At 32.2% G+C, this 25,032-nt stretch overlaps 1 protein-coding gene across 2 annotated transcripts; it reads left to right on the forward strand.

Moving 5' to 3' along the window:
* Window positions 1-338: 338 nt before the first annotated feature.
* Window positions 339-20,343, forward strand: LOC124541180 (androgen-dependent TFPI-regulating protein-like). Of its 2 annotated transcripts, none has more exons than XM_047119043.1 (5): window positions 339-418; window positions 10,409-10,582; window positions 13,828-13,971; window positions 14,943-15,163; window positions 19,746-20,342. In XM_047119043.1, exons 2-5 carry the CDS (start codon window positions 10,415-10,417, stop codon window positions 19,930-19,932), a joined length of 720 nt encoding a protein of 239 aa, XP_046974999.1. In that variant the 5' UTR covers window positions 339-418; window positions 10,409-10,414; the 3' UTR covers window positions 19,933-20,342. The 2 variants fall into 2 exon arrangements, with proteins under 2 accessions (XP_046974999.1, XP_046974998.1); XM_047119042.1 differs by lacking the exon at window positions 339-418 and adding an exon at window positions 482-685 and having other exon boundaries at window positions 19,746-20,343.
* Window positions 20,344-25,032: the final 4,689 nt, after the last annotated feature.

A 25,032-nucleotide genomic window follows, 5' to 3' on the forward strand; every position in this document is an offset into this window, starting at 1 on the left:
GATCTACGAAATATTCCATTTCGATCTTATTTTTAAAACATTAGAGTTGTTTTTGGTGTGATCAAAGGTTTTATTAAACTGGTAATTCGCATTCCAAGACCATTTTTTATATAAATGCAATGGTAAGCTATTAATCTTATGCACTTTAAAATAAAGTTGCTTTTAGAACGTGAAAGGGTCTTACTTAGCTGGTCTTAAACAATGTTCCATTTAAAATAGACCCGTTAAATTTTAATTTTGAAACTTATTTCTAAGATATAAGGTTGGAATTTGAATGTAGAAGGGTCGTATTGTACTGGCCATTGTAGTTATAACATACATCATTTATATTGGACAGTGGGGTACCGTTAGAGTGAGTGTGCGGTCGTCTTAACAAGTTCTTATAAAAAAAAATTAACGGCGAGTGAAAGTGATTAAGGTATTCCATTTTCAAAATGATCCAAATATTTATAACTGTATTATCATTGGTGGCTATAAATCTTCTAATATAATGCCTTAGTTATAGAGGATCGAATCGTTTTGATACTTTATTAACAATTATGATTGTTACAGTATTTGTATTGATACTTGATTTTAAATGATATAATGTGTGTGTGTTTTTTTTAATTTAAATTGACTTAAAGTGTGACGATAACCGTAATCCCATATAACCGTTACCCTGAGTTACCCGAGGCAAACATAAGTTGTATGTATACGTACTTTACATAGAAATATATAAAGTTTATGAACTAATTTCCAATCATATTATTTCTTAATTGAAGCGTTTTCCCGATTAATTATTACTTAATTTGTATTAATTTGTAAAAAATATATATAACTCACATTGCAGTATGATTAATTAGCTCCAGACCACGCTAGTTACTTTTCTTTTCTATATATAACAATGTCATTTTTTTAAAACCTAGCAGTTTTAAGAGTACCTAAGCCTGATTTATTTTTAGGTTGGCGGACGAGTACATGGGCCACCTGATGGAAAGTGGTCACCATCACCCATAGACAATGACGCTGTAAGAAATATTAATATTTTTTTTTATGGTATAGGTCCATACATTGTCAATGTACCACCAACCTCGGGAACTAAGATGTTATGTCCCTTGTGTCTGTAGTTACACTAGCTCAGTCACCCTTCAAACTATGATTTATGATTTTATATGTTATGATTTTTCTTATATTATGTTTTCATAATAATCTAGTCATGTATAGACATATAATTAACAATATATCAGTACGGTTCGGTTAACGTAAATTACATCAAAAGACAAATGGATTCTGAAATGAATTTTTTTGCTGACCATACCTCCCAAATTTTTAACCCTTTATGGTACAAACGATATATAATGTACTGTAATGTAATGTGTAGAAAACTAGTATAATCGAATGGTCCAAAAGTTCTTATGGTAACTGACAATCTTCATGGTCGAGTAGTGTGTACTCCGGTTTCCGGTTCATGGGTACGCCACTCAGAGGTCCCGGTTTCGATTTCCCGAGCCGATGTAGAAAAAGGTCATTAGCTTTTTATGTTGTCCTGGTACTTGGTGTTTGTACCGTCGTTACTTCTGATTTTCCATAACAAGTGCTTTGGCTACTTACATTGGGATCAGAGTAATGTATGTGATGTTGTCTCATATTTATTATTTATTTATGAATAATATTTTAGAAGTAGACACAACTGCCTAAAGATGTTGACAGCATTAATTATTCCTTTCATTACCAATACACCACTAATCTTGGGAGTTACGATGTTACCACTTGTGCCTGTAGTTACTGACCCTTCAAATCGAAAGACAATAATACTAAGTACTATTGTTTGGTGGTAGAATATTTGATGAGATACTGGTACCTACTTAGGCACACCTACCACCAAGAAAGGTTCACATAGATTTATTTTATTACAAGTCTTTTGGTTCCGTACACAAGTTATTATTACATGGTATAAAACAAAGTCGCTCAACGCTGTCTGTTCCTATGTATGCGTAGATCTTTAAAATTAAACAATGGATTTTGATGCGGTTTTTTTTTAATAGATAGAGTGATTCAAGAGGAAGGTTTTTGTATATAATACATGGACAATATAGTAAAGAAACACTGATAATTTAAGAAGTTTCTAATGTGATGCCGCGTGTCGCTAGTTTCCGATATTACTATATACATTTTATTGTATTAAGTGGGCAAGTGTTGACAATTATTTGGTGTTTATCACTTTTTTTTTAAATGAATAAAACATCACGCAAAGCAAAAAGGTTAATTATTCAAGACTGTATTTTCCAATTTAAATGTGATGTGATATGCGTTTCGTATAATTAAATTTAACTTATCAAATTTTTATTTATTTAAATTTAAAAGTTTATCAATTGACTTTTGTTCCTGGATGTTATTATTAACAACATAATATTTATTTAAGGTGTACAAAATTACAAAGAAAAGTTTGTTTTTGATTCACACATCTTTACATAGTATAAAACAAAGTCGCTGTCTTTACGTCTAGATCTTTTAAACTACGCAACAGATTTTGATGCGGTTTTCATAAATAAGTAAAGAACTGAAGAGAAAGATTTATATGTACAATTAATATTTATAAAGCAACAAATATAGTGACCATAATGAATTAATATGTCTGTCACAAAAGTGGATTCGGAAATCGATTGCCTAAGTTCAATAAATATATTTTTTTTTATGGTATAGGTTGGCGGACGAGTATATGGGCCACCTGATGGTATGGCTGTAAGAAATATAAACTATTCTTTACATCGTCAATGTGCCACCAATCTTGGAAACTAAGATGTTATGTCCCTTGTGTCTATTACACTGGCTCACTCACCCTTCAAACCGGAACACAACGATACTGAGTACTGTTATTTATTTACTATTATATTTATTTTACCTTTATGGATTATTTTCCTACGGATATATTTCTAATTACTATGTATATCCATGAACCGAGATGGCCCAGTGGTTAGAACGCGTGCATCTTAACCGATGATTGCGGGTTCAGACCCAGGCAAACACCACTATATATATGTGCTTAATTTGTGTTTATAACTCATCTCGTGCTCGGCGATGAAGGAAAACATCGCGAAGAAATCTGCATGTGTCTAATTTCATCGAAACTCTGCCACATGTTTATTCGACCAACCCGCATTAGAACAGCGTGGTGGAATATGTTCCAAACCTTCTCCTCGAAGGGAGAGGAGGCCTTTAGTCCAGCAGTGGGAATTTACAGGCTGCTGTTGCTTGCTACGGAACCCTCAGTGAACGAATTCGACAACCTTTCCTTAACTTTTGCAAAATGAATTATTATTGATTTCAATGGGGATTTAGATAAAATCAACTAAATTACGATTTATTTTTATCACACAAATGATTACTTATCTGACTAAACATTGATAGACAGTTACGCACGATGTGACTACTTCAGATACACTATGTCATAGGTAGGGTAACTGACAAACTCTTTAACGTATAAGTTTTGATTTCATTTGCGAATGTATGGAAAGTAACGGCCATATATTTTGAAGAATTAGATGCTAGATCAGATTACAGCTCGTAGGGACTTATTATTAATTTGAATATACATCGACGCATTCCTGAGTAAATGAGTCTTGACGGACAGACATAAAACGGTGATGTTATAAGGGTCCCTTTTCAGTTAGGTTACCTTGAAGTAACAGCCTGTAAATTTCCCACTGATGGGCTAATGGCCTCCTCTCCCATTAAGAAGAGGGTTTGGTACATATTCCACCACGCTGTTCTATATCTATGAAAATTAAAGTGTTTCCTAAGTTAAAATGTACCTAACTTAGTGATAAAAATTTATGTACAAACAAACACACAAAGATACACTTAGAAATTAAGCACACGTGCTTGGAAGCCTCAACGGAAAATAATACTCAAATATAATTATGTCATGACATATCAAACTGATAACCATCTTTTTTTCGAAGTCGGTTAAAAATGCAATCCAGATCACAAATTCTCTGTGTATGATATACAGGATAAACAATTTTATAAGTTTACATATACACTATACATATATAAGTTAAACGATCAGTTTCACATTCGCCTTGAATTTATAAACATTATATGTTATTTAGATGCTGATATTATCTGTGGTTTTTACGTAAACGCGCAAAAAGCAAACAATGAAATCTCTCTAGTTATAGCATTACGCTGATTACTCGTAACTTATTTCATTTTGACCTCAGATTATTTATATATCTAGATAGTCATACTACAAAAGAACTGAAATAAACGCGTCATCTTTATTATCTTAAACGCGTGTCAGCTTCAAAAAGATCCGAGATGGTCCAGTGGTTAGAACGTGTGCATCTAACCGATGATTGCAAGTTCAAACCCAGGGAAGTACCACTTGCTATTAGAATATTCATGTGCTAAATTTGCGTTTGTAATTCATCTCGCGCTCGGTGGTGAAGGAAAACATCGTGAGAAAACCTATCTAAAACTGTCTAAACTGTCTAAACCTGTTTAAAATTCAGTGCTGCTTGCCTGGGTTTGAACCCGTAATCATTGATTAAGATGCACGCAGTCTAACCACTGGATCATCTTGGTTTCGGTTTAGTTCGTAAGCAATAAATTGGAACTATATAATTATTATAAAGGCGCAACGATCAATGGTGGGTGAAAAATGAATACGAATTAAATCAAATCAAAATAAATTTTATTCAAGTCGGCTTTTACAAGCAATTTTGAATCGTCATTTTACAATTAAATAACGCTACCACCGGTTCGGAAAATAGATTCTACCGAGAAGAACCGGCAAGAAACTCAGCAGTTATTCTTTTTTTATTTTTAAATTAAAGATCCTAAATAAATACAGAGAGGTTTCAAATATATACATACATATAATCTCCTATGAATAAAAATAGTTCCCCATACAAAGTCCTGACATCTACAATAATGCTATTGCAAAAATAACAATAACAATAGTTGTATCTAAGTAGGCTTTTAATTGTCGCTCCGTTGATTGGCAATTTAAATTCTAATTAATTCCTTAATTATATCAACGTACACTCGTATAATTAATTACATTTAATGAGCATTTAATTATAGAACAGAAAATCTTTTTGCACATATGTTAGTCGACATAACTTAGGAACTAGACTGTAAAGTTTGGGAATCGCTGGCTTTAACTTACCTTTGAATTTCTTTGTGCTTAATTGGGTTTTAGTGAAATGAGCGTCAAAGGCTTATTGTGGTAAACTATTCCTGATTTGATACAACAACAACAGCCTATAAATTTCCCACTACTGGGTTAAGGCCTCCTCTTCCTTTGAGGTGAAGGTTTACAACATATTCCATCATAATGTTCCAATGTGAGTTGGTGGAACACATATGAGGCAGAATTTCGATGAAATTAGACACATGCAGGTTTCCTCACGATGTCTTCCTCATGAGATGAATTATAAACACAAATTAAGGGGACTACATGAGCTAAATGCAAGTTTTAAAATGCCAAAAAGTATATAATCCAATGCAATAAACCAAATGAAAAAAATATATGTTAATCTTCAGGATAGATGCTAGTTATTAATTGTGTTGAAAACATGATGTAATTAATTTGGTACGATAGAAAAAAATCGCAAAGTTACCTCTAAAAAAGTCTTTTTTTGTTTTTTAACTACACTTATATACCTTCAATAATTTTGGTCTTTTGTCAGGTTATTCTACAAACAATATACTAAAAATTTATTATCTTAATTATTTAGTAAAATCAATAGATTTTTTTTAAATCAGATTTTCTTATTTTCGACCAAAATGCGTAAGCATGTGTGCGTGAGCGCCTCGTACAGACACTGCCGGCCGAGGCCTGTTGCTATACAGACGTGTCGCTCTTTTCACCGCATCGTTGCGAATAAAATCTCGTAGATTTTATTTTTGTGTAATTTTAATTGTAAATTAATTGTCGAATATTATTCTTTTATGTAAATAAATATATTAAGTTAAAATAGTCTAGTTGTAGTTAGCCATTTATTTTTTTGTTAAGTTATTTTTTATAAAGTTTAATTTTGTAAACATGGGAAATAAAGTACAATCTGTGAAGAAAACTAAAAAACGTTCATATTATATAAATTAAAAAGCCGAACATATGAAAGATAATATGAAAAGGTAAGAGTATTTAATTAGTAAACATATATATATTTTATAAATAATGATTATTAGAAACATTTATTAAAAACAATGCAATTAGTTCGCATAGAATCAGATTTTTCGACAGATTTCTTACAGTCACCATGGAGTATTTGGTCAATGCAAGCAAGTCCAAGAAGAATGTGCGGGTTCGATCCCCGCGCTCTGAACTAAAATTTTATTATTTTTAAAGGACTATATTTAAATATATATATATATATATATATATATTATAATTATTAAAATTTAATTCCTAACAACTATGCATTTATTTTTTCAGAATTAAGAAAATCGAAAAAAATAACACGGAAGCTATTTCTATTACGTTAGAGTTTAATTTTATCAATTTTGTTTATAATAGGAAATATAGTTATGTATGGATGAAATTTAATAATAATAAAAAAAAAAAAATACAAATTAGCACATCACATGAATATTTAGTGGTGCTTGCCTGGGTTTGAACCCGCAATAAGATGCGCGCGTTCTACCCACTGGGCCATCTTGAAATATGTAATTGTTGTGAACCAAAGAACTAAAATATTTAGAAGTGTCATATACGTAATTCAATATTTTTTAAAGATTGGAAATAGTATCAATTGAAAAATTTTAGCTCGTAGCTTCAGTGAAAGTGGGTGTAATATTGATTGCAAGTATCCAAGATATTTTAATAACGAACGACGACGAACGAATAATTAAAAAAAATTGAAACGAAATTTATTTGTTTTTTTGTTAAACCAAAAATAAATGAAAATATTTGAATTTAATTAAATCAGTTTTATTTCAAATATCAGTCAAAAACAATACAAATAATTCTAATATCCAAACTATTTTTATGAGATTTATGACTAAACCCACTGTGATAGACCGAGTTAACCAATAATTTTACTAAACCGACTTGACGATATTATTTTTATAGTAACTTTTTTAACTTAATTTTTTTTCTTTGTGTACCGATATTAGTAAAACGAACAAACTCTACGCTTTTTGTCAATTTACAAATTACGAACAGTTCCAATTTTATTTAATAAATCGCTTAACAAACTTACAAAATTTAAAAATAGGTACGATTTAATATTTAGTATTACAACTAATTGAATTGATACAGTAAAAATTAAAGAAAAAAATGTTTAAATTAACTATTTTTTGTACATAAAGTAATAATAATTTAAGTTTAATTAATTCAGTTTAATTTTATCATAATTTTTTAAATGACACAAAGAAATTAAAATAATTTTGTTGTCCTGTCTATTTTTATGAAATCTATGATTGATAGAATTGATAGAATTGACTTCGCTTCGCTTTCGCTCGGCGCGGCGCGCGGCGGTTCGGCGCCATCTGTTGGAATATTCAGGCGTAACCTCGCCGCCTCGCTAAGCGTAGTGCGCGCGGGGACATGCCGTTTTTGTCGTTAGTGTAAGTGTGTGCGCGTGATTCTCAAGGGCAATTAGCTCCTGTAGTCCCCTTAAGCAAATGAATCAGTGGTGCTTGACTGGATTTGAACCCGCAATCAATCACAAACACAACTGGGCTATCTCGGCTCGACTGTTGGTACGAGGATTTCTAATAGAAATGGGATGTAATGTATTCTGATTGTATTTCATACTAGCTGTTCCCGCGACTTCCGCGCGTTTGTATTCAAAAAAATGTCTAAGTTACTACTTATTACATCAACTATCCGCCATTGCCAGCATGTACAATAAAAAAAAAATCCTAATTAAACTTTTTGAAGCTTCGACATATATAATATATAATAATTAATAACCTTTCAAGGACATATTTTGAATGTTCGTTTGGAAACTACGACTTGCGGACGAACATTTATTTTGTTATAATTAATAGCACACGTCGAAAAAAAATATAAATGAATGAATCCTCAAATTTATTTATGACTGTCAAGTAATAAAAAAAACATATGCGTTAGGCCAAAATTAAAAAAAGAATTTAAAGATACATTTGAAATGCACGGTCAGTATGGAGGTACAAATCATTAATAAAAAGTCGTACATACATTAATTTATATTCCAAAGTTCAGATAGCATTTCGCTGAAATCTATTTTTTTTTCAATGATTATTATCATTATATATTAATTACAATGTGCAAAGTCCAAGGTCCAAGAAATTCAAGATTAAATTTGTTTATTAATCAGTACTATCTCCAAAAGCAATTACTTTTTTTGATATCCATTCTACGCCCTCAACAGAAATTTAAAAAGAAAAAAATTATTATGATACAATAACTTAATATAAATCGGAGCAAATGGCGGAATAGATTTTTGTTTACATTTTAAATAGTTTCTGAATTATATAATAATAATATATTAATTTAAATAATTGTATTTAACTAACGTGACTTTATATTTTTTAAAAGTTAAAAAAGAGTAACTACAGAGTTTCTTGTCGGTTCTTCTCGGTAGAATAGTAGATTCCAGATAATAGAATAGTAGATTTCCGAACCGGTGGAAACTTCACTTAATTGTAAAATGACGTTTCAAAAGTGCTTGTCAAAGCCTACTTGAATAAAGTTTATTTTGATTTTAATTTTTTATGACAGCGCATCATGCGCCATCTTGGTTATTTATAAGTGTTGGAAAGAGTGTCAATATAGGGTAAATATCGATTACAAAAAATCCTTATTAAAGATCATTGTTAATTTATAGTCAACTGTGTGTTGGGGACTCTTTAGCTGGTATAACACTTTTTAGAAAAATAAATTAAGAAAATATCTAATTCTAATTTGAATTACGCATTCCATCTTTTGTATATGTTATATTTTATTTTTCCATTACTAGCCCGTGTGTCAAAAAGACCAAGCTATCTTGTACAGGGTATAGTAATTAACGCGTCGCGTCAAAGGGCGGCCATCTTGGATTGACAGTTACTTTCAAAATTTCCCGCGCATTATCGACGCAACGAATTGTCAACTACCGACATTATTGTTTTGTAGTTGATTCAATGATACATGCGTTAAACTTTATATAATTGATATATACTGTGAATTTATTAATTGATTTGTTTGTTAATTAAAACAAATGTCCCGCGAAACTTTAGATTAATTCAAAAGATTTTTAAGAATAACGAAACATAACAAGTCAATCTTGGCGCAAGCGATGAAATCTTTTTGATGATGATGAAACTACTTATGATGATATAAAGATAATTATTCTATTGTTAAAATAATGATCATTAGTTAATCTATACGCTGTAATTCGTCATTAATGGAAAGTAACAAGTCAGTTTAATTGTTGACTAATTTATATTTTCTTCCAAAAATTAAGAGAAATTATGCAAAAAGAGTTATCATGTTTGACGGAGCAGAACTTTATGATAAATTACAATATACATATACTAATATTATAACTGTGAAAGTAACTTTGTCTGTCTGTCGCTTTTACACTACCAAACCGAATTTGATGAAATTTGGTATGAAACAAATTTGATCTTCAAGGAGTTTATAGTTCATAGAGGTTCATAGGCTACTTTTTTTGTCTAACACATAACTAGTCTACTATAAACTTAAATATGTGCCGTGAGACTCAGCTGAGAAACGAAGTCGCTTTCACTACATAATATGTATTAAATTAATAAGACAATGGAATAAATTAACAACGTTAAAGAATAATTAAATAATAAAGAAAACAATAATGAAAATACCGTGTGAATTAAAACAAAAGCAAGACAAAATAGTTTAATTAACTTTTGTTTTTGACCCTGTGTAATAGAAAGAGATAGGAAAAAAAGAAAGAAACGACAATATCGCTTGTAATATCTAACCTAACATTACGATTGATGTAAGTTCGCTCTACTGTAAAAAGCATAAAAGACATTCATACATACATACATACATTTTATTTCATAAACTAAGTCCTACTTATCATACTCTATACTATATTTTTCCAAGTACGGGGCTTATTGACCCCGTAACTTTTAAGAAACTATTAAGGCGTATTAGACCTTGCTCCGCGCTGAACCTGTTAAGTGATTAATGTCATTAGAATCGCAAACGAAGGCATATAAATAAATAAATATAAATATTGGACAACATCACATACATTACCCTGATCCCAATTTATGTAGCTAAAACACTTGTGTTATGGAAATCAGAAGTAACGACAGCACCACAAACATCCAGACCCAAGACAACATAAAAAACTTTTTCAACATCCAAGCGGGAAATCGAACTTGGGACCTTGGCAACCGTACCCATTAAAACCGTTGTACACACTCTTCCATCTTTAACTAATATTTGTTATTTTTTTATTTACAGATAACAATGTCGAAGGCAACATATCTTCGCATATTTGGCTACTCAGTCACAATAGCGATGCACGTCGGCAACATAGTATATATGAACTATTGTATGAAACGAGAACTGGCCAACGATCCCGAACTGACCACTTTCAGCCAATTACAGCCCCGATATTTTACCTGTTGGACATTTGTAAGTGATTTGATTGGTTGTTTAATTCATCGCTATTGATTTGATTGGTTAATTCAGTGCTGTACTAATAATTCCCTTCTTTAATCATTGATGTGGTCATTTGATATGTGTATATTTTGTTAATATATGTGTAATATTTCTGATTAAGATTATTTACACTTTGGGAGTGATTGATTATTATATATCACTCCACTACTTATTACGGCAAGTCCTCTTGTATTGAAGCAGCACGCTTGTGGAATACCCTTCCGGTTCACATTAGACAAGCGAAATCACTTGAATCTTTTAAAATTAAGGTCAAGCAATAGTATTTAGGACTTTAAGTATTCTGTCAATTACATTGCTACTAGCTATTCATATTTGTATTCAAAGTGTACTCGTACATAAGTTTATGTCATGCTGTCTATATCTGTATGTATGTATGTATGTATGTATGTATCTTTATCTTTATTTTTATTTATATATGTACGTGAGTATTTGTTTATGTATGTGTATGTATGTATATTTATAAGTTTTGATATATATTTAGGTATTGGTGTAGTGTATCTACCTTGTTTAGTGTAAGAATTTGTGTATAAATATAATTTCATATAGTATTTAACCCTGTGCAATACACCCGCTTTCCGCTTTTTCACATTAACTCCTCCACGCTGGTTGTCTGGAAGAAATTCGATTTTAAGCGATAAGACCGCCTGTTGTACATTTCTTCTTTTTATATATTGTGTTATTGAATGTAAAATTTATTTTTTTAGTGTGTGTGTACAATAAAGAGTTATTATTATTATTATCTTTAACATAGGTCATTGACTTTGCTTGCACATATTTTGCCCAAGATAAAGATTAATTTCCCGTGGAACTTTCTGACATTTCATTATACATATAAAACATTTTGAGGTCTGATATTTTAAATTGTAATTAATTCCATATTGGATGTGGTAAAATTCCAAATCTCTTCGTAACAACCAACAACAGGTGGTACAGTGGTGTGTGTGTTTACTATTATTATAGGTATTCTTGTGTTAACATACGATCCTTATTCCCTATTAATCAAGTACCAGTTCTTAAAGCTGCTAATTTTATCTTTGGTTCAAGCCACGAGTCAATAATACTAGGTTATTCTTTTAAGTACTCAGGAGCATTCCAAAGTATAAAAACATGCAGATTGCACAGATGCCTTTGGTTCTGCGCCTATTTTCTTTCTGGTCTTATTTGTCACCCCATCGATTGTTATGAGTGACTTTGTGTTACCCCCGAAAAGTAAGACGATTTAATACATCCTGTAAAGTTGTCTTAAATTTTTGCGATTATTACACATTGGAATAAAACTCGTTATAACGGATTTGAAATTACAGCGTTCGTGGTCACGGGTAGACAGGTCTACCCGTACAGGTAAAGTGCTCAAAACGTCGGGATGTAAAAAATAATTAATATACGCGATTCAAATCCGTTAAAACTAGTTTTATTCCAATATCCTGTGAATTTTGCAAGATTCTATCAATAGTGGAAGATGAAATCAGTCAGGGTACTATCATCATCATCTTTGTTTATAACATGTGTAGCGGATTAATGACTTACAAGGTCACTGATAACAATAGACGTTGACGATGTAAGAAATATGAAACGTTCGTTAATGACCATTCGAAAATACTTATAAAAGTCTACTTGAATAAAGAATACTTTGATTTTAAGTCCCTTGCGCCTGTAGTTCCACTGGCTCACTTACCCAGATAGATATTATGTAATGTCATAATATTCTCGATCCATCGGTTGCAATACGTCAAAAAATTTCAAGTATATGCATTGTTATCAATTACAGGTAACATTGTGCGCTAGGTAAGGTAACATTAATTACATTTCCTGTGTTGTTTTATAATTACCTGTATCATTATAGGTCGTGCCACCATAAAATATGCAATTATTAATAATTGCAACTGGCTATTATTTGAAGTAATAAATGTAAAGGAAAATGTTTAATTATTATGCTGATTTATGTATTTTTAAGTGATAAATGAGATAAGTCCTTGTATAGCGCCATAATATTTAATATATTACAAATTACTTTTAATATACACCTAAAATACCACCTACCACTGACCACCATATGAATACCATCAGTGTGGTACCGTATATGATTAACCCAGATAACCTTACTTAAACTCTACTATGCTTTATCGTTTGCACACATTATAAACAAAATTCATTTTGGATACCACATTTGGTGGTGGGGGTTTGTTTTGTTAGGTACCATCCACTGATTAGATATTCGACTGCCATGTATACTTGGTATGGTTGTGATCCGTTCCATTAGTAGGTGAGCCAGTGTAAATACAGCCCCAGGACATAACATCTTAGTTTTCAAGGTTTGTTGCTTATTGTTGATGTAAATAGTTGTTATTATTAGTGACCTTACCATCCGGTGATCTATTCGTCAGCCTGCTTATCTATTTTGAAATAATAAAGGGCATATACACCAAAATCTTAAATGTACAGTCGGGGTAGGAAAAGGTTCGTCACCTTAAGATGTATTTTCGTGTGCGTTTCGATCGCGAATATACGACACTGACAGACATATTTTGACAATTCAGTAGAAGATATCACATCTATTTTAAAATTTTAACGACTAATTACGCCATTAAAAAGGTTTCATGTCGATATAAAACTAGACGTAGTCTAAAGATGTTACACTATTTTGAACTAAGTTATCATACTATGTAAGTTTAATTTTATATGCAGTTGTCAGTTTAGTGCTTTAGTTTTTAACTGACGAAGGTTTTCTAACTCTGACTGTACCTTATTATTTAATGGGTTTGTTGTACACAAATCTACATGCCTAATTCGTTTAAGCTTCCTTTAATACTTTTTTTTTGTGTGTTTGTTGACGGACGAGCATATGGGCCACCTGATGGTAAGTGGCCACCATTACCCATAGACAATGACGCTGTAAGAAATATTTACTATTCCTTAAATCGACAATGTGCCACCAACCTTGGGAACTAAGATATTATGTCCCTTGTGCCTGTAGTTACACTGGCTCACTCGCCCTTCAAACCGGAACAAAACAATACTGAGTACTGTTGTTTGGCGGTAGAATAACTGATGAGTGGCTGGTACCTACCCAGACGGGCTTGCACAAAGCCCTACCACCAAGTAAATACATACAATAGATACGTAATCTTATTTGACTTTGAATCTTAACTTATTCACATTAAAGTTCAATATCAATAAAATATCTTCTATTGTTTCAGTTTCTTCAAATCCTGTACGCAGTGGTCGGTTTGACGAGCGATTTCAAATTATTGTCGAATTCCAAAAAGGACTATAAGCCATCCAAATATTTCCAAGGCTTTAAGAACACTCTCTTTAGTGCGATATTATGGCCTTCAACTTGGGTGAGTGTTTTATGTCGTTTTTACAAATGCTAATAAAGCATATGGAATTACTTGACCTATATGGGGTTGTGATAGATATAGAGGAAATATGTAAACACTATCGATCCGCCCCTGCTATCTCAATATACTACAAAATTTATTTATTTTCGACATCATATTGCAAACTAAAATTGTCACTGTTTCTTTATATATTGCCCATGTATTATATACAAAAACCTCTCGAATTACTCTATCTATTTAAAAAAAACCGCATCTATATCCGTTGCGTAGATTTAAAGATTTAAGTGTACAAAAGGACATAGGGACAAAAAAAAACCAACTTTGTTTTATACTATGTAGTGATATTCACATGTTTAGTATACATCTGATGTGACATAACAGTGAAAAGCTAAAAGTAAGAATTATTATTTAATAAATTAATTACATATATGTTTTTCGTTATGTATATTTATGTATTTATAGTTAAAACGTATTAAATATCAATGTGTTAGAACGCGTGCATTTAAACCGATGATCGCGGTTCAAACCCAGACAAGCACCGCTGAATATTCATGTGTTTAATTTGTGTTACAATTCATCTCGTACTCGGCGTTGAAGTAAAACATCATGAGGAAACCTGTATGTGCCTAATTTCATAGAAATTCTGTCACATGCGTATTTCACCAACCTGTATTGGATTAGCGTGGTGAAATATGTTCCAAACGGTGAAGATAAGTCTTTAGTGCAGCAGTAAATTTCCGAAATTTACAGGCTGTTGTTGTTGTTAAATATCAGTGTATAAATATATTTGTGTAGATATATTAGTGTGTTTATATTCATATATATATGAGTGCGTATATATATATATAGTCTATATTTATGAATTTTACTCAAAACTGCATCGAATATAATGAAAACAATTGACAATCGAAAACGCGCGCGTGAATTAGGCGATAAAGAGTTGTTTAATAAAAATTTTAACATAATTCCAGGTTGTGACCATAGTGTTTTGGTCCTTATTCTTATACGACAGAAAGCTGATATTCCCTAGTTTCGCGGATAAAGTTGTGACACCCACTTCGAACCACATAATGCATACTGCCATAATCGGCGTTGTGCTCTGGGAAGTGTGCTTCCAGCCAAGGACCGTGCCTGTTTCACACAAGCGGAATCTCTGTCACCTTGCCTTTCACTTGCTGTTATATTTCTCCATGTAAGTAGCTTAATTTTTTTATTGGTATAGGTTGGCGGATGAGCATATGGGCCACCTGATGGTAAGTGGTCACCATCACCCATAGACAATGACGCTGTAAGAAATTTTAACTATTCCTTACATCGTCAATGTGCCACCAACCTTGGGAACTAAGATGTTACGTCCCTTGTGCCTGTAGTTACACTGGCTCACTCACCCTTCAAACTGGAACACAACAATACTGAGTACTGTTATTTGGCGGCAGAATAACTGATGAGTGGGAGGTACCTACCCAGACGGGCTTGCACAAAGGCCTACCACCAAGTAAATACTCTAATTTGTATAGAGTATTTGTATACTCTATACAAATTAAAAGTAATGTTTGTTTATCATTTTGTCATTAATTGTTATACGAATTCAGTTAAATTCATGTGTACGTCTAAAAGTCCTCACCTTTAAATATTTCCCATTTGTCTTTGTATATATTTTCTTCTATATATACATTATGTAGGACCTTTTTTTATACCCGTGTGTCATAGCTGGCTAGTTTATTTTTAATACGTTCAAACCAAGGTCTATGCCAGTATAATAGTATAATAGTTGGGATTTAAAGTCATGATATTTTTAGCAATAGCCCAAACTATGGGAGATTAAAATATTTACTCTATTTGAAGCTTTTAAAGCCTTTTTCTTTGCTGTTGATCTCGATCAGTCTTCATATGTTACATATACACAGAGACACTAATATATACATATATTTGGTGTTAGAGGTCAAATCAAATTAAAATTAACTTTATTCAAGTAGGATTTTACAAGCACTTTTGAATCGTCATTTTACAATTAAGTGAAGCCACCACCGGTTCGGAAAGTAGAATCTACCGAGAAGAACCGGCAAGAAACTCAGTAGTTATTCTTTTTTAACATTTAAAAATACAAAGTCATGTTAGTTAAATACAATTATTTAAATTAATATATCCTGCGTGGAAGTCAACAGGTATTAGCTCCACGCTTTTTTATCATTTATAAAATCTTGTATTATCTAGTATCATTCATTAAAAGAGTACTGTTTGGTAAGAAACCCCTGGAGTTAGGCTCGGGTTCCATGATAGGACACTAATTACTGTAAATAACAGCATTGGAAATTTGTTTATATGAAAAGAGCAACTATGCGAGTCTCTTGTCGTTTCCCGCTAGAAGCTGCTTTCCGAAACGGTGGTAGTATTTAATCGTTGACGATTCAAAAACGCTTCATTCTGAAGTTTACTTGAATAAAATTGATTTGATTTGATCTGGGAAATTTCATTTGGGTAGGTTTCATTCATCAGATATTCTACCACCAATTGCAATTAGTTTTTTTGTGTTCAAGTTTAAAGGTTGGTGGTGATAGAGTTCTAACACTGCTAATGTCTCTGGGTGCGTGACCACATACCTTCACACCTATGTATCTATCTACTATAAATGTTTAAATTATTCTGTCCGTATGTCTCTAACACTTTCACGGTTAAAACACTGGACTAAATTTAATAAAATTTAGTAAACATCAAGAAAGGATATATTTACAAACATTTTTATCATATACCTATAATTTGAGAAGCAACCTATAAAACACAATATATACATTACTTGACTCTCTCTACACTAACAGTAACACGCTATATACAATAGAATTTTATGTAGTACTAGCTATACCCGCCCGCTTCGCTGGGCATTAGTCGAAATAAAATATAATACATTTTTTATTTTGTAATTAATTACTGATCATCAACAATGTACAAATAATAAAGAAACAAATAAAGAGAAAAAAACGTGCGAGATCTAATGAACTTCTTTAAATTATTTAATATTCCTCATCTATTTCATATTTTTCAATGATGTTCTCGATAGGCTGCAGATTGGTCATAACACCCATAAACTTATACGATGTTATATATAACTACGATGAAATTTTTAGTTAAATTTCTATAGTCTGTAAAAGTTTGCATCAAACCAACACGTCCTCTTTTATCCGGTTATATCGAATATCGATGTTATTACATCTACAACCTTGTCAATACTTGCGAACGTACGTCAAAGCATCCTGAGCATATTCGTGCATATGACTTGGACTTCCACTGTACGAAAATCTTTAATCAATATCAGCAGCTACTTTATCATTCGATATTGTATCTCGTAAATAAATGTACTCTTTGGCTCAGAGTTTTGATTGGTTGTATCGAATGTAGTTTAATCATTCGTTCTCGACCAAAGCGTACATGTTAACAATGAATTGTTGAAACAGTTGACGACACTTCAGAATATGGTTAGATTGATTATCTCTAATCATTATACGATACGCAAAAAAACCATACAATTAACTCTTCGATGTCACAGAGCCTGTCTATTTTGATACAGTCCGAGACGATATCCATTTTCTGCTCGCATAAACATAATTGGATAGTCGTAATAAATGTCATAGGATTGATGTGTTTCAGCGATACCTTGATTGTTTTTGTGTCGCTTAGTGATAACAATACCTCGTTTAGTAATTTCCGTACCGACAACTACAGCTGACTTCAGGAGCTAAGGCAGCATTAAAACGCCTTTCATGCTCTGCATTCAATGACGTTCTATCTGCATTGATAATGACTTTGAATCATTTGTCGTTTCACCTTCTAGATCAGTTTTAAAATCTTTAACTAAACATTTATTTTCATAAAGCACAATCCTAAAAGCGATGATATCTTGATTAGTTGTGGTACTGAACATGCATCGAAGATCAACCTTTTATACGTTGTCCATGGAATAAATGTCCAGAAACTGGAGATTTTATTTAGATACTGGAAGAAGTGCACCAATCATATGATACACTTTAAACATAGACGCGAAATTATTGTATTGTACAATATTTGTTGCTCCAAATGATGTCATTTCAAAGCAAGAATTGTAATTTCTAATATACTGAAGGAAATATTTTGACTTCTTAGTAGTTCCCGTAACGTAGGTAAGAAGAGGTTCTGGTGGTTCACCTGTTGTGGTAAATACATTTTGCCAGTGGAGTAGCACATACCAGCAGTTTATTTTAAACATCATAGCGTGACAATATGGACATACTATATTCATTGAACCAATGATCACATCAGGATACATCTTGTTATCATAACCTATATCGTAATCGAAGGCTGATTTATTGAGATTGGTTATAGTTCTTGATTTAGTCTATTTTAATCATTGATAATTCAGTCGTTGGGCTCGCTCGTCAGATTTTTCAGTAGCTCTCGATGAACGACGATCTAGAACTTTATCATTACGTTGACTAACTGTTTTGGCAACTCTCAAAGTAGATATTCGGATTATATTTGTTTCTAAACGTATTTTTTGTTGGTATGTTGTTTCAGTAGCTCTTTTGGATGACGCTGCGCATATATTGTTGATGGCACAATGAATGGTTGATCAGCATAGAAATGTATCGTGATACGTAAGGAGCCATCTGATGGTTATTTTTAATGATACGGATGAAATAATCACTTTCTTCGTGAAAAAATATTTGTAGGTACTCATTTTCATGACAATCGGTTGAACGGTATAGATATATTTATATCGCAGCGCTACCTGGTGGCGAGTTACATCAATGGGGATAGCATAATCTCTTTATTCATTTAATCTTAACGATCAAATAGTTTCTGAGTTTATCGATGACACACATACAAACACATCCACTTTTGTATATAGATAGCCTATCATATGCGCAAGCACATGTTTTTCCTGTATAACAATTTTTATAAAGATCGGTGCATCTGTTCTCGAGTTCTCAGAACATACAGACAGACAAAAATGTCATAAATGGTAAAAATTATGTCAGTCAATCATAAAAAGAATACTTATGACGAATTACGACAAAAATAAGTGTACAGACAGACTCTAAAGATTTATATAGTAGTATAGATTTAGTATTCACGTGTGATAGCTTTATTATTAGCGTATTTCATGTATAACTTTGGTGTTTCTATACCGATCTCTATGCTTCTTTTTTATGGAATAGTTATAATACTGTTAACTTTTGTAATTTGGGATGATTGAGAGTGTTATATTAAGCGTAGGAATAGACAAATATAATCAGAAAGCTTCGAACTACTAAGCTATTGGGAGTGACACGTGTTATTTTGAGACAACCATAAAAGATAGACAAAGGCTGTCATGGGATATTTTTTATATAATTTTAAGGAGAACTTTTCCGTAATACACAATTTCTATGTAGCTGTAACCATTTAGGTTGTACACGCGTCGGAAGCTTAAAATATGGAGTAACTTCTCCCATTTCCCTTCACTGCTCTGCTCCTATTGACTGTAGCGTGATGAAAAGTATACTATAACCAGCTCAGGAGTATGAAAAATAATTGTACCAAGTTTCGTTAAAATCCGTCGAGTAGTTTTTGTTTCTATAACGGTTATACGGACAGACAGACAGACAGACAAAAATTTTATTGATTGCATTTTTGGCATCAGTATCGACCCCTGATCACTCCCTGATAGTTATTTTGGAAAAATATTTCATGTACAGAATTGACATCCCTACAGATTTATTATAAGTATAGATAAACGCTATATTTAAATATTTCTTTCACAGATTAACTTACACGTATGTAGAACGGGGCATATGGATCTACCCAATCTTTGGACTGCTCTACGGAACGATATACTTCCCTCTACTGCCCGTGATAATAGGTTTACTGGCGATCACGTTTTATTACCTCCAATGGAATCTGACTGAGCTCATATGGGGCAGGAAAAAGAAAGCAATGAAAAAGAAATGATACAATACGGGGCATTTATGTAATCTATATTATCTATATTAATATTTACGAGTATAAAAGTAACTCTGTCTGTCTGTAGCTCTTTCGCAAACAAACCGCTGAAATGAATTTGATGAAATTTGTTATGAAGCTATTTGAACTCGAAGAAACATGTGCTACTTATTTTGAACTAACCTAACCTAATACATGATAACAAGCACTTTTAAACGCGAGCAAAGCAGCGGTATTACTAGTAACAAATATAGATAATATAATAGATAATGATGTAATAATATGTTGCAATTTTTGGTAAATATGTCGATTTATGACTACAAAATGGATACTTTTTTTTCTATAATTTCAATTAATATTGCAATATTATGATTAATAAATACGCCAGTAGAATGTATAGTATTTATTTATTGTTGGTTTTATTTATATAAAATATTATTGCCTTGAAGTTAACAAATCGTATTTTATAATAATTTGTAAACGTCGTTCCATGGGCGACTCTCTTTTGTTTTTTTAATAATCCGTTTGCGCGGAAAAACATCTTGTATTATTTTATACAGCCATACCAATGACGTTCTAAAATCGATTACACTTTTAACGAAAACGGATACACTAAGAAAATATGAGTTTTAAATATATAATTATAATATAAATGTATTAGCATAAAGAAGTATTTTTAACATGATGTTTATTTGTTTGTGTGTTTGTGTGTGTTGGTAGCGGGGTGACGTTGATGGATCTTTTAAAAGTAATTAAAACCTACTTTCTAATTATTATAGGCCCATTGTGTAAAGTCATAACTCGATATATGTGTATACCAGATTTTTTAACATAAGCTTATTGTGATATTATGTTTATATCATAATGATATGTTCAACTTTATTGGCGATTTCTTTAAGCAACATATCGTAACTTGAACAAAATACCGTTATCTCTTTCTAATGTTTTGTGTTAGAAAGGGATAGCAAGTATTAGCAGAGTTAGTATATAGAACACGAGCATTAGTTATAAGCATCTTTAAATTGCTTGGCAGTGAAAATAATCGATAAGTGAGATCTTAGACGAAGTATCGATATCGATAAAATAATCATCACTAAAATGACTTGCCTAATAAATTATAGCTATGGTGTTATTCTATATTGTAAAGAGGAAGGACGCAAAATAAACTACTAAGTTACCTCTCTAAGTAGTTATAATACCTTTGCACAAAATAGCTTGATCAACTAAACTAAAAACACAGAGCACTCATCGAGAATATAATATATACACTACTTGTATCTACAGGCACAAGAGATATAGCATGTTGGCTTCCAATGTCGGTCCCAACGTTGGTGGTGCATTGGTTTGATTAGAGTTGTTAATATTTCTCATAGCACCAATGTCTGTGGCAAGTGTTGGTTGACTATTTGACCGTCCCATTACATAAGGCTATTTGTAGTAACATTTAAGAACAATATATGTTATAGCTATAATATATCGCTTGCACCAAAATAAATAGTTTCAACGCTTTTCCCGCCGAAAACGTTAACACGCTAACACTACGCTCTGTTGTTTATTTTTTGTTTTCAAGTAAAAAGTGAATTATATTTCATAACAATTATACCATAGTTTTGCTAATGGACAGTGCTAACTTACAATGTATAAATCTGACTAAAATTATAAGTTAATTGTGAGTAATAAGCAAAAACAATTTACAAAATCTTAATAAGTGCTGAGTTCACGACCTACGACAACCCGCAACATCGAGGTTTGCTACGTACTCTTGTAGCGCTTCACCACTGCAGTGTTACTGCGTCCAACGCACTTAGTTGTTGACGCTAGCACTTACATCGCTGGATACAACGCTATTTAGCATTCCGAGCCGGCCACAAACATAAAGCGCTCCATCGCTTCAATTGTATTGCAAAACCGTTCTCTTCCAACGCCTAGACGAAACTTGAAGCGCTGTATGCTTTTTAATGTGAGTCTTTAACACAACAATCCGTTTTTTCTGTTTGAATAAAGAGTTGTTTTGTTAATTTAACAATAAACTTAACTCTTATAAAATTGTGAATACAATTTCAAACAATATCGACAACTCGAAAGACCTGTTCGGGTTGTCAAAAAGCTATAAAAGATCGAAGATTTTTACGGTGCACGATATGTTCTCAGTTCTTTGAAATTGCCTGTACGAATATATCTGACAAGTCATTTTCTCTGATGGATATCGAAAAAAGGAACCAATGGAAGTGTAATATGTGTAAAAACAAGAAATCTGATAATACTAATACCCCTTTAAAGCCAACACAATCACCAATAGAAACCGATGTTTTAATAACACAAAAAAATAAACATGACATTACTTCTGAAAATTCAATTGAAGACTTAAGTGTAAATTTTCCACTTACTTTTGTTCATAATTTAATGCCTATAATCAGGAAAGAAATACAAAGTGCAGTTGCTGAGGCTGTCAAAAATGCTGTAAGTTTTTATTTTGCGAAAGAGTTTGACTCAATTAAAAATGATTTGGCCACTTTAAAGGATCTTAAATCTACAATAGAATTTATTAGCGCTGATTACGATAAAGTTAAGACTGATCTAAATGCATATGAAAATAAAGTGAAAGTACTTTCCGAAGAAAATAAAAAACTGTCTCATACAATTATTAATCTATCAAATCGTATGACTCTATTGGAACAACATTCACGAGAAAACAATATAGAACTAAGCGGCGTACCTGAAAATAAGTCTGAGAACCTAATTACCATTGTAAAGCAGTTGGCTTCTACTGTTTCAGCTCCGCTACAAGATGCTGATATAGTAAATTGTGTAAGGGTACGGAAAATGGACGAAACAAGTAGCAAGCCAAGATCCATTATTGTTAAGCTTCTTAGTACCAGAGCCAGAGACGAAGTTTTAGCCGCAGTTTCCAAATTTAATAAATCAAACCGAGAAAATAAATTGCACACTGGCCATCTTGGTTTTGGCACCAAAAAAACACCTATCTACGTTTCGGAACATTTATCACCCCATCTTAAATATTTGTATGCCCGTACTAGACAAGCAGCTCATGAAAAAGGTGTTACATATGTGTGGATCCGAAATGGGCGTATCTTTGTGCGCAAAAATGATACGTCTCCAGCGAAGCAGATACGTCACATTGAAGCGTTAGAAAATATTTGAAACATCATAAAACACCGTTATATATTAGTCCGTAAATTACCATAAAAATTCAATATATACTATCAAAACGTCCGTGGTTTGAAAACCAAACTACAAGAAATGAAACTAGCTTCACTAACACATGATTATGATATTATTGCTGCAACAGAGACTTGGCTTGATGATTCCATAGATGACAACGAAATTTTAAACAAAAATTATACGATTTGTAGAAGAGATAGGTGCACCACATCATTGGCTGGGAAAAAAGGAGGCGGCATTTTATTTGGAGTATCGAGTAGTTTACAATCTAAACGCATAAGACATCTTGAAAGTAAAAACGAAGACTTATGGATTTCCGTTCGTTTAAGTGAGAGTGGAATAACTAAAAACGTTTTGTTCTGTATAGTTTACCTACCACCACCTGTATCACCTGATTCATTAGAAAATATTATTAACAATATAAGCAGAGTAATGGAAAGTAATTTATGTGAAACGATTATATTAGGTGATTTTAATTTAAGTTTCATTGATTGGGTTTCTAGTCACAAGGATGGATTGTTAAAACCAAATAATAATACTAAATACTTAGGGTATCTATTGGAGGATTTCATGGCTTTAAATCATTTATCGCAATTTAATAACGTTAAAAATAGTAATAGTAGAATACTCGACTTAGTTTTTGCAAATTTTTCAGGTATTACCGTTGATAACAGCTCTGATATATTTACAAAAGTTGATTCTCATCATCCACCTTTAGAAATTCAACTGAAATTTCATAATACGTGTACATTAATTGACAAAACTTTTGCTACACATAATTTTAAAAAAGCTGACTACGCTTTACTTAACGATAAACTCAAATCGATTGATTGGGAATCAGAGCTTGGATCAGCTGCGGGTGATGTCGATGGCATGGTTTCAATTTTTTATAATATTTTAAAAACAATTATTATTAATCATATACCTAAGACAAAACCGAGAAATCAAAAATATCCTGCTTGGTTCTCATCCAGTTTATTAAAAATCATAGCCGAAAAAGAAAAAATCAGAACGAAATGCAAAAAATATAACAATCCAAGAGATCTTTTAGAACTCAAATGTTTAAATTCTCGTGTTGCTAGGGTTACGAATAGTTGTTATGCCAGTTATAAAGAAGGTACTGAAAATGCTGTTTGCAAAAACTCTGCTCGGTTTTGGTCTTTCATTAAAGCTACACGTGGAAACTCTTCAAGTATTCCCAAAGAAATGAAGTACGCAAATGCAGATAGTTCGTTTGTTGCTGGAACTGGAGAAGAAATTTGTAATCTCTTCAGAATGAAATTTGCGTCCATATTTACACAAGATAATTGTAACAGCTTTTACAACTTACCTCTTTCATCTAAAAACTCTTACCACCAATTTTCTTTAAGCTCTGTACAGTTTGATGAACGCTCGATTAAAAATATTTTGAAATCGATTGACCCTAGTAAAGGAGCAGGTCCTGATGGGATTCCATTCATTTTTATTAAAATGACCTACAACAATATTACGCTGCCATTAAAACTAATTTTCGAAACATCTTTCAGAACCGGAGTATTTCCGTCAGCTTGGAAAATTGCTAATGTTGTTCCCATATATAAGAAAGGCGACAGAGATTTAGTAGATAATTATAGACCTATATCCATCTTAAGTCATTTTGCAAAGGTATTTGAGCGTATTATATGCCAAATAATTACAAAGTATAGTTCAAATGTTATCTCAGCAAATCAACACGGTTTCTGTAAAAATAAATCAACTGTAAGTAATTTAGTTAGTTACATTTCAGATATCTCTAATTACGTTGATAATGGTATCCAGGTTGACGCGATTTATACTGATTTTAGTAGTGCTTTTGACAAGGTTGATCACACTATCCTATTGCAGAAACTAAAACATTACGGAATACATGGGGATTTACTGCGTTGGTTAGAGTCTTACTTGAAAAAT

The sequence above is a fragment of the Vanessa cardui genome, chromosome 27, assembly GCF_905220365.1.
Source record: "Vanessa cardui chromosome 27, ilVanCard2.1, whole genome shotgun sequence".
Taxonomy (NCBI): Eukaryota; Metazoa; Arthropoda; class Insecta; order Lepidoptera; family Nymphalidae; genus Vanessa; species Vanessa cardui.

Coding starts and splice junctions, on each gene's coding strand:
- LOC124541180 (XM_047119043.1), top strand. CDS start 10,415: ATGTCGAAGGCAACATATCTTCGCATATTTGGCTACTCAGTCACAATA. Junction 13,972..14,942: donor TATTATGGCCTTCAACTTGG/GTGAGTGTTTTA, acceptor ACATAATTCCAG/GTTGTGACCATAGTGTTTTG. Junction 15,164..19,745: donor TTGCTGTTATATTTCTCCAT/GTAAGTAGCTTA, acceptor TTTCTTTCACAG/ATTAACTTACACGTATGTAG.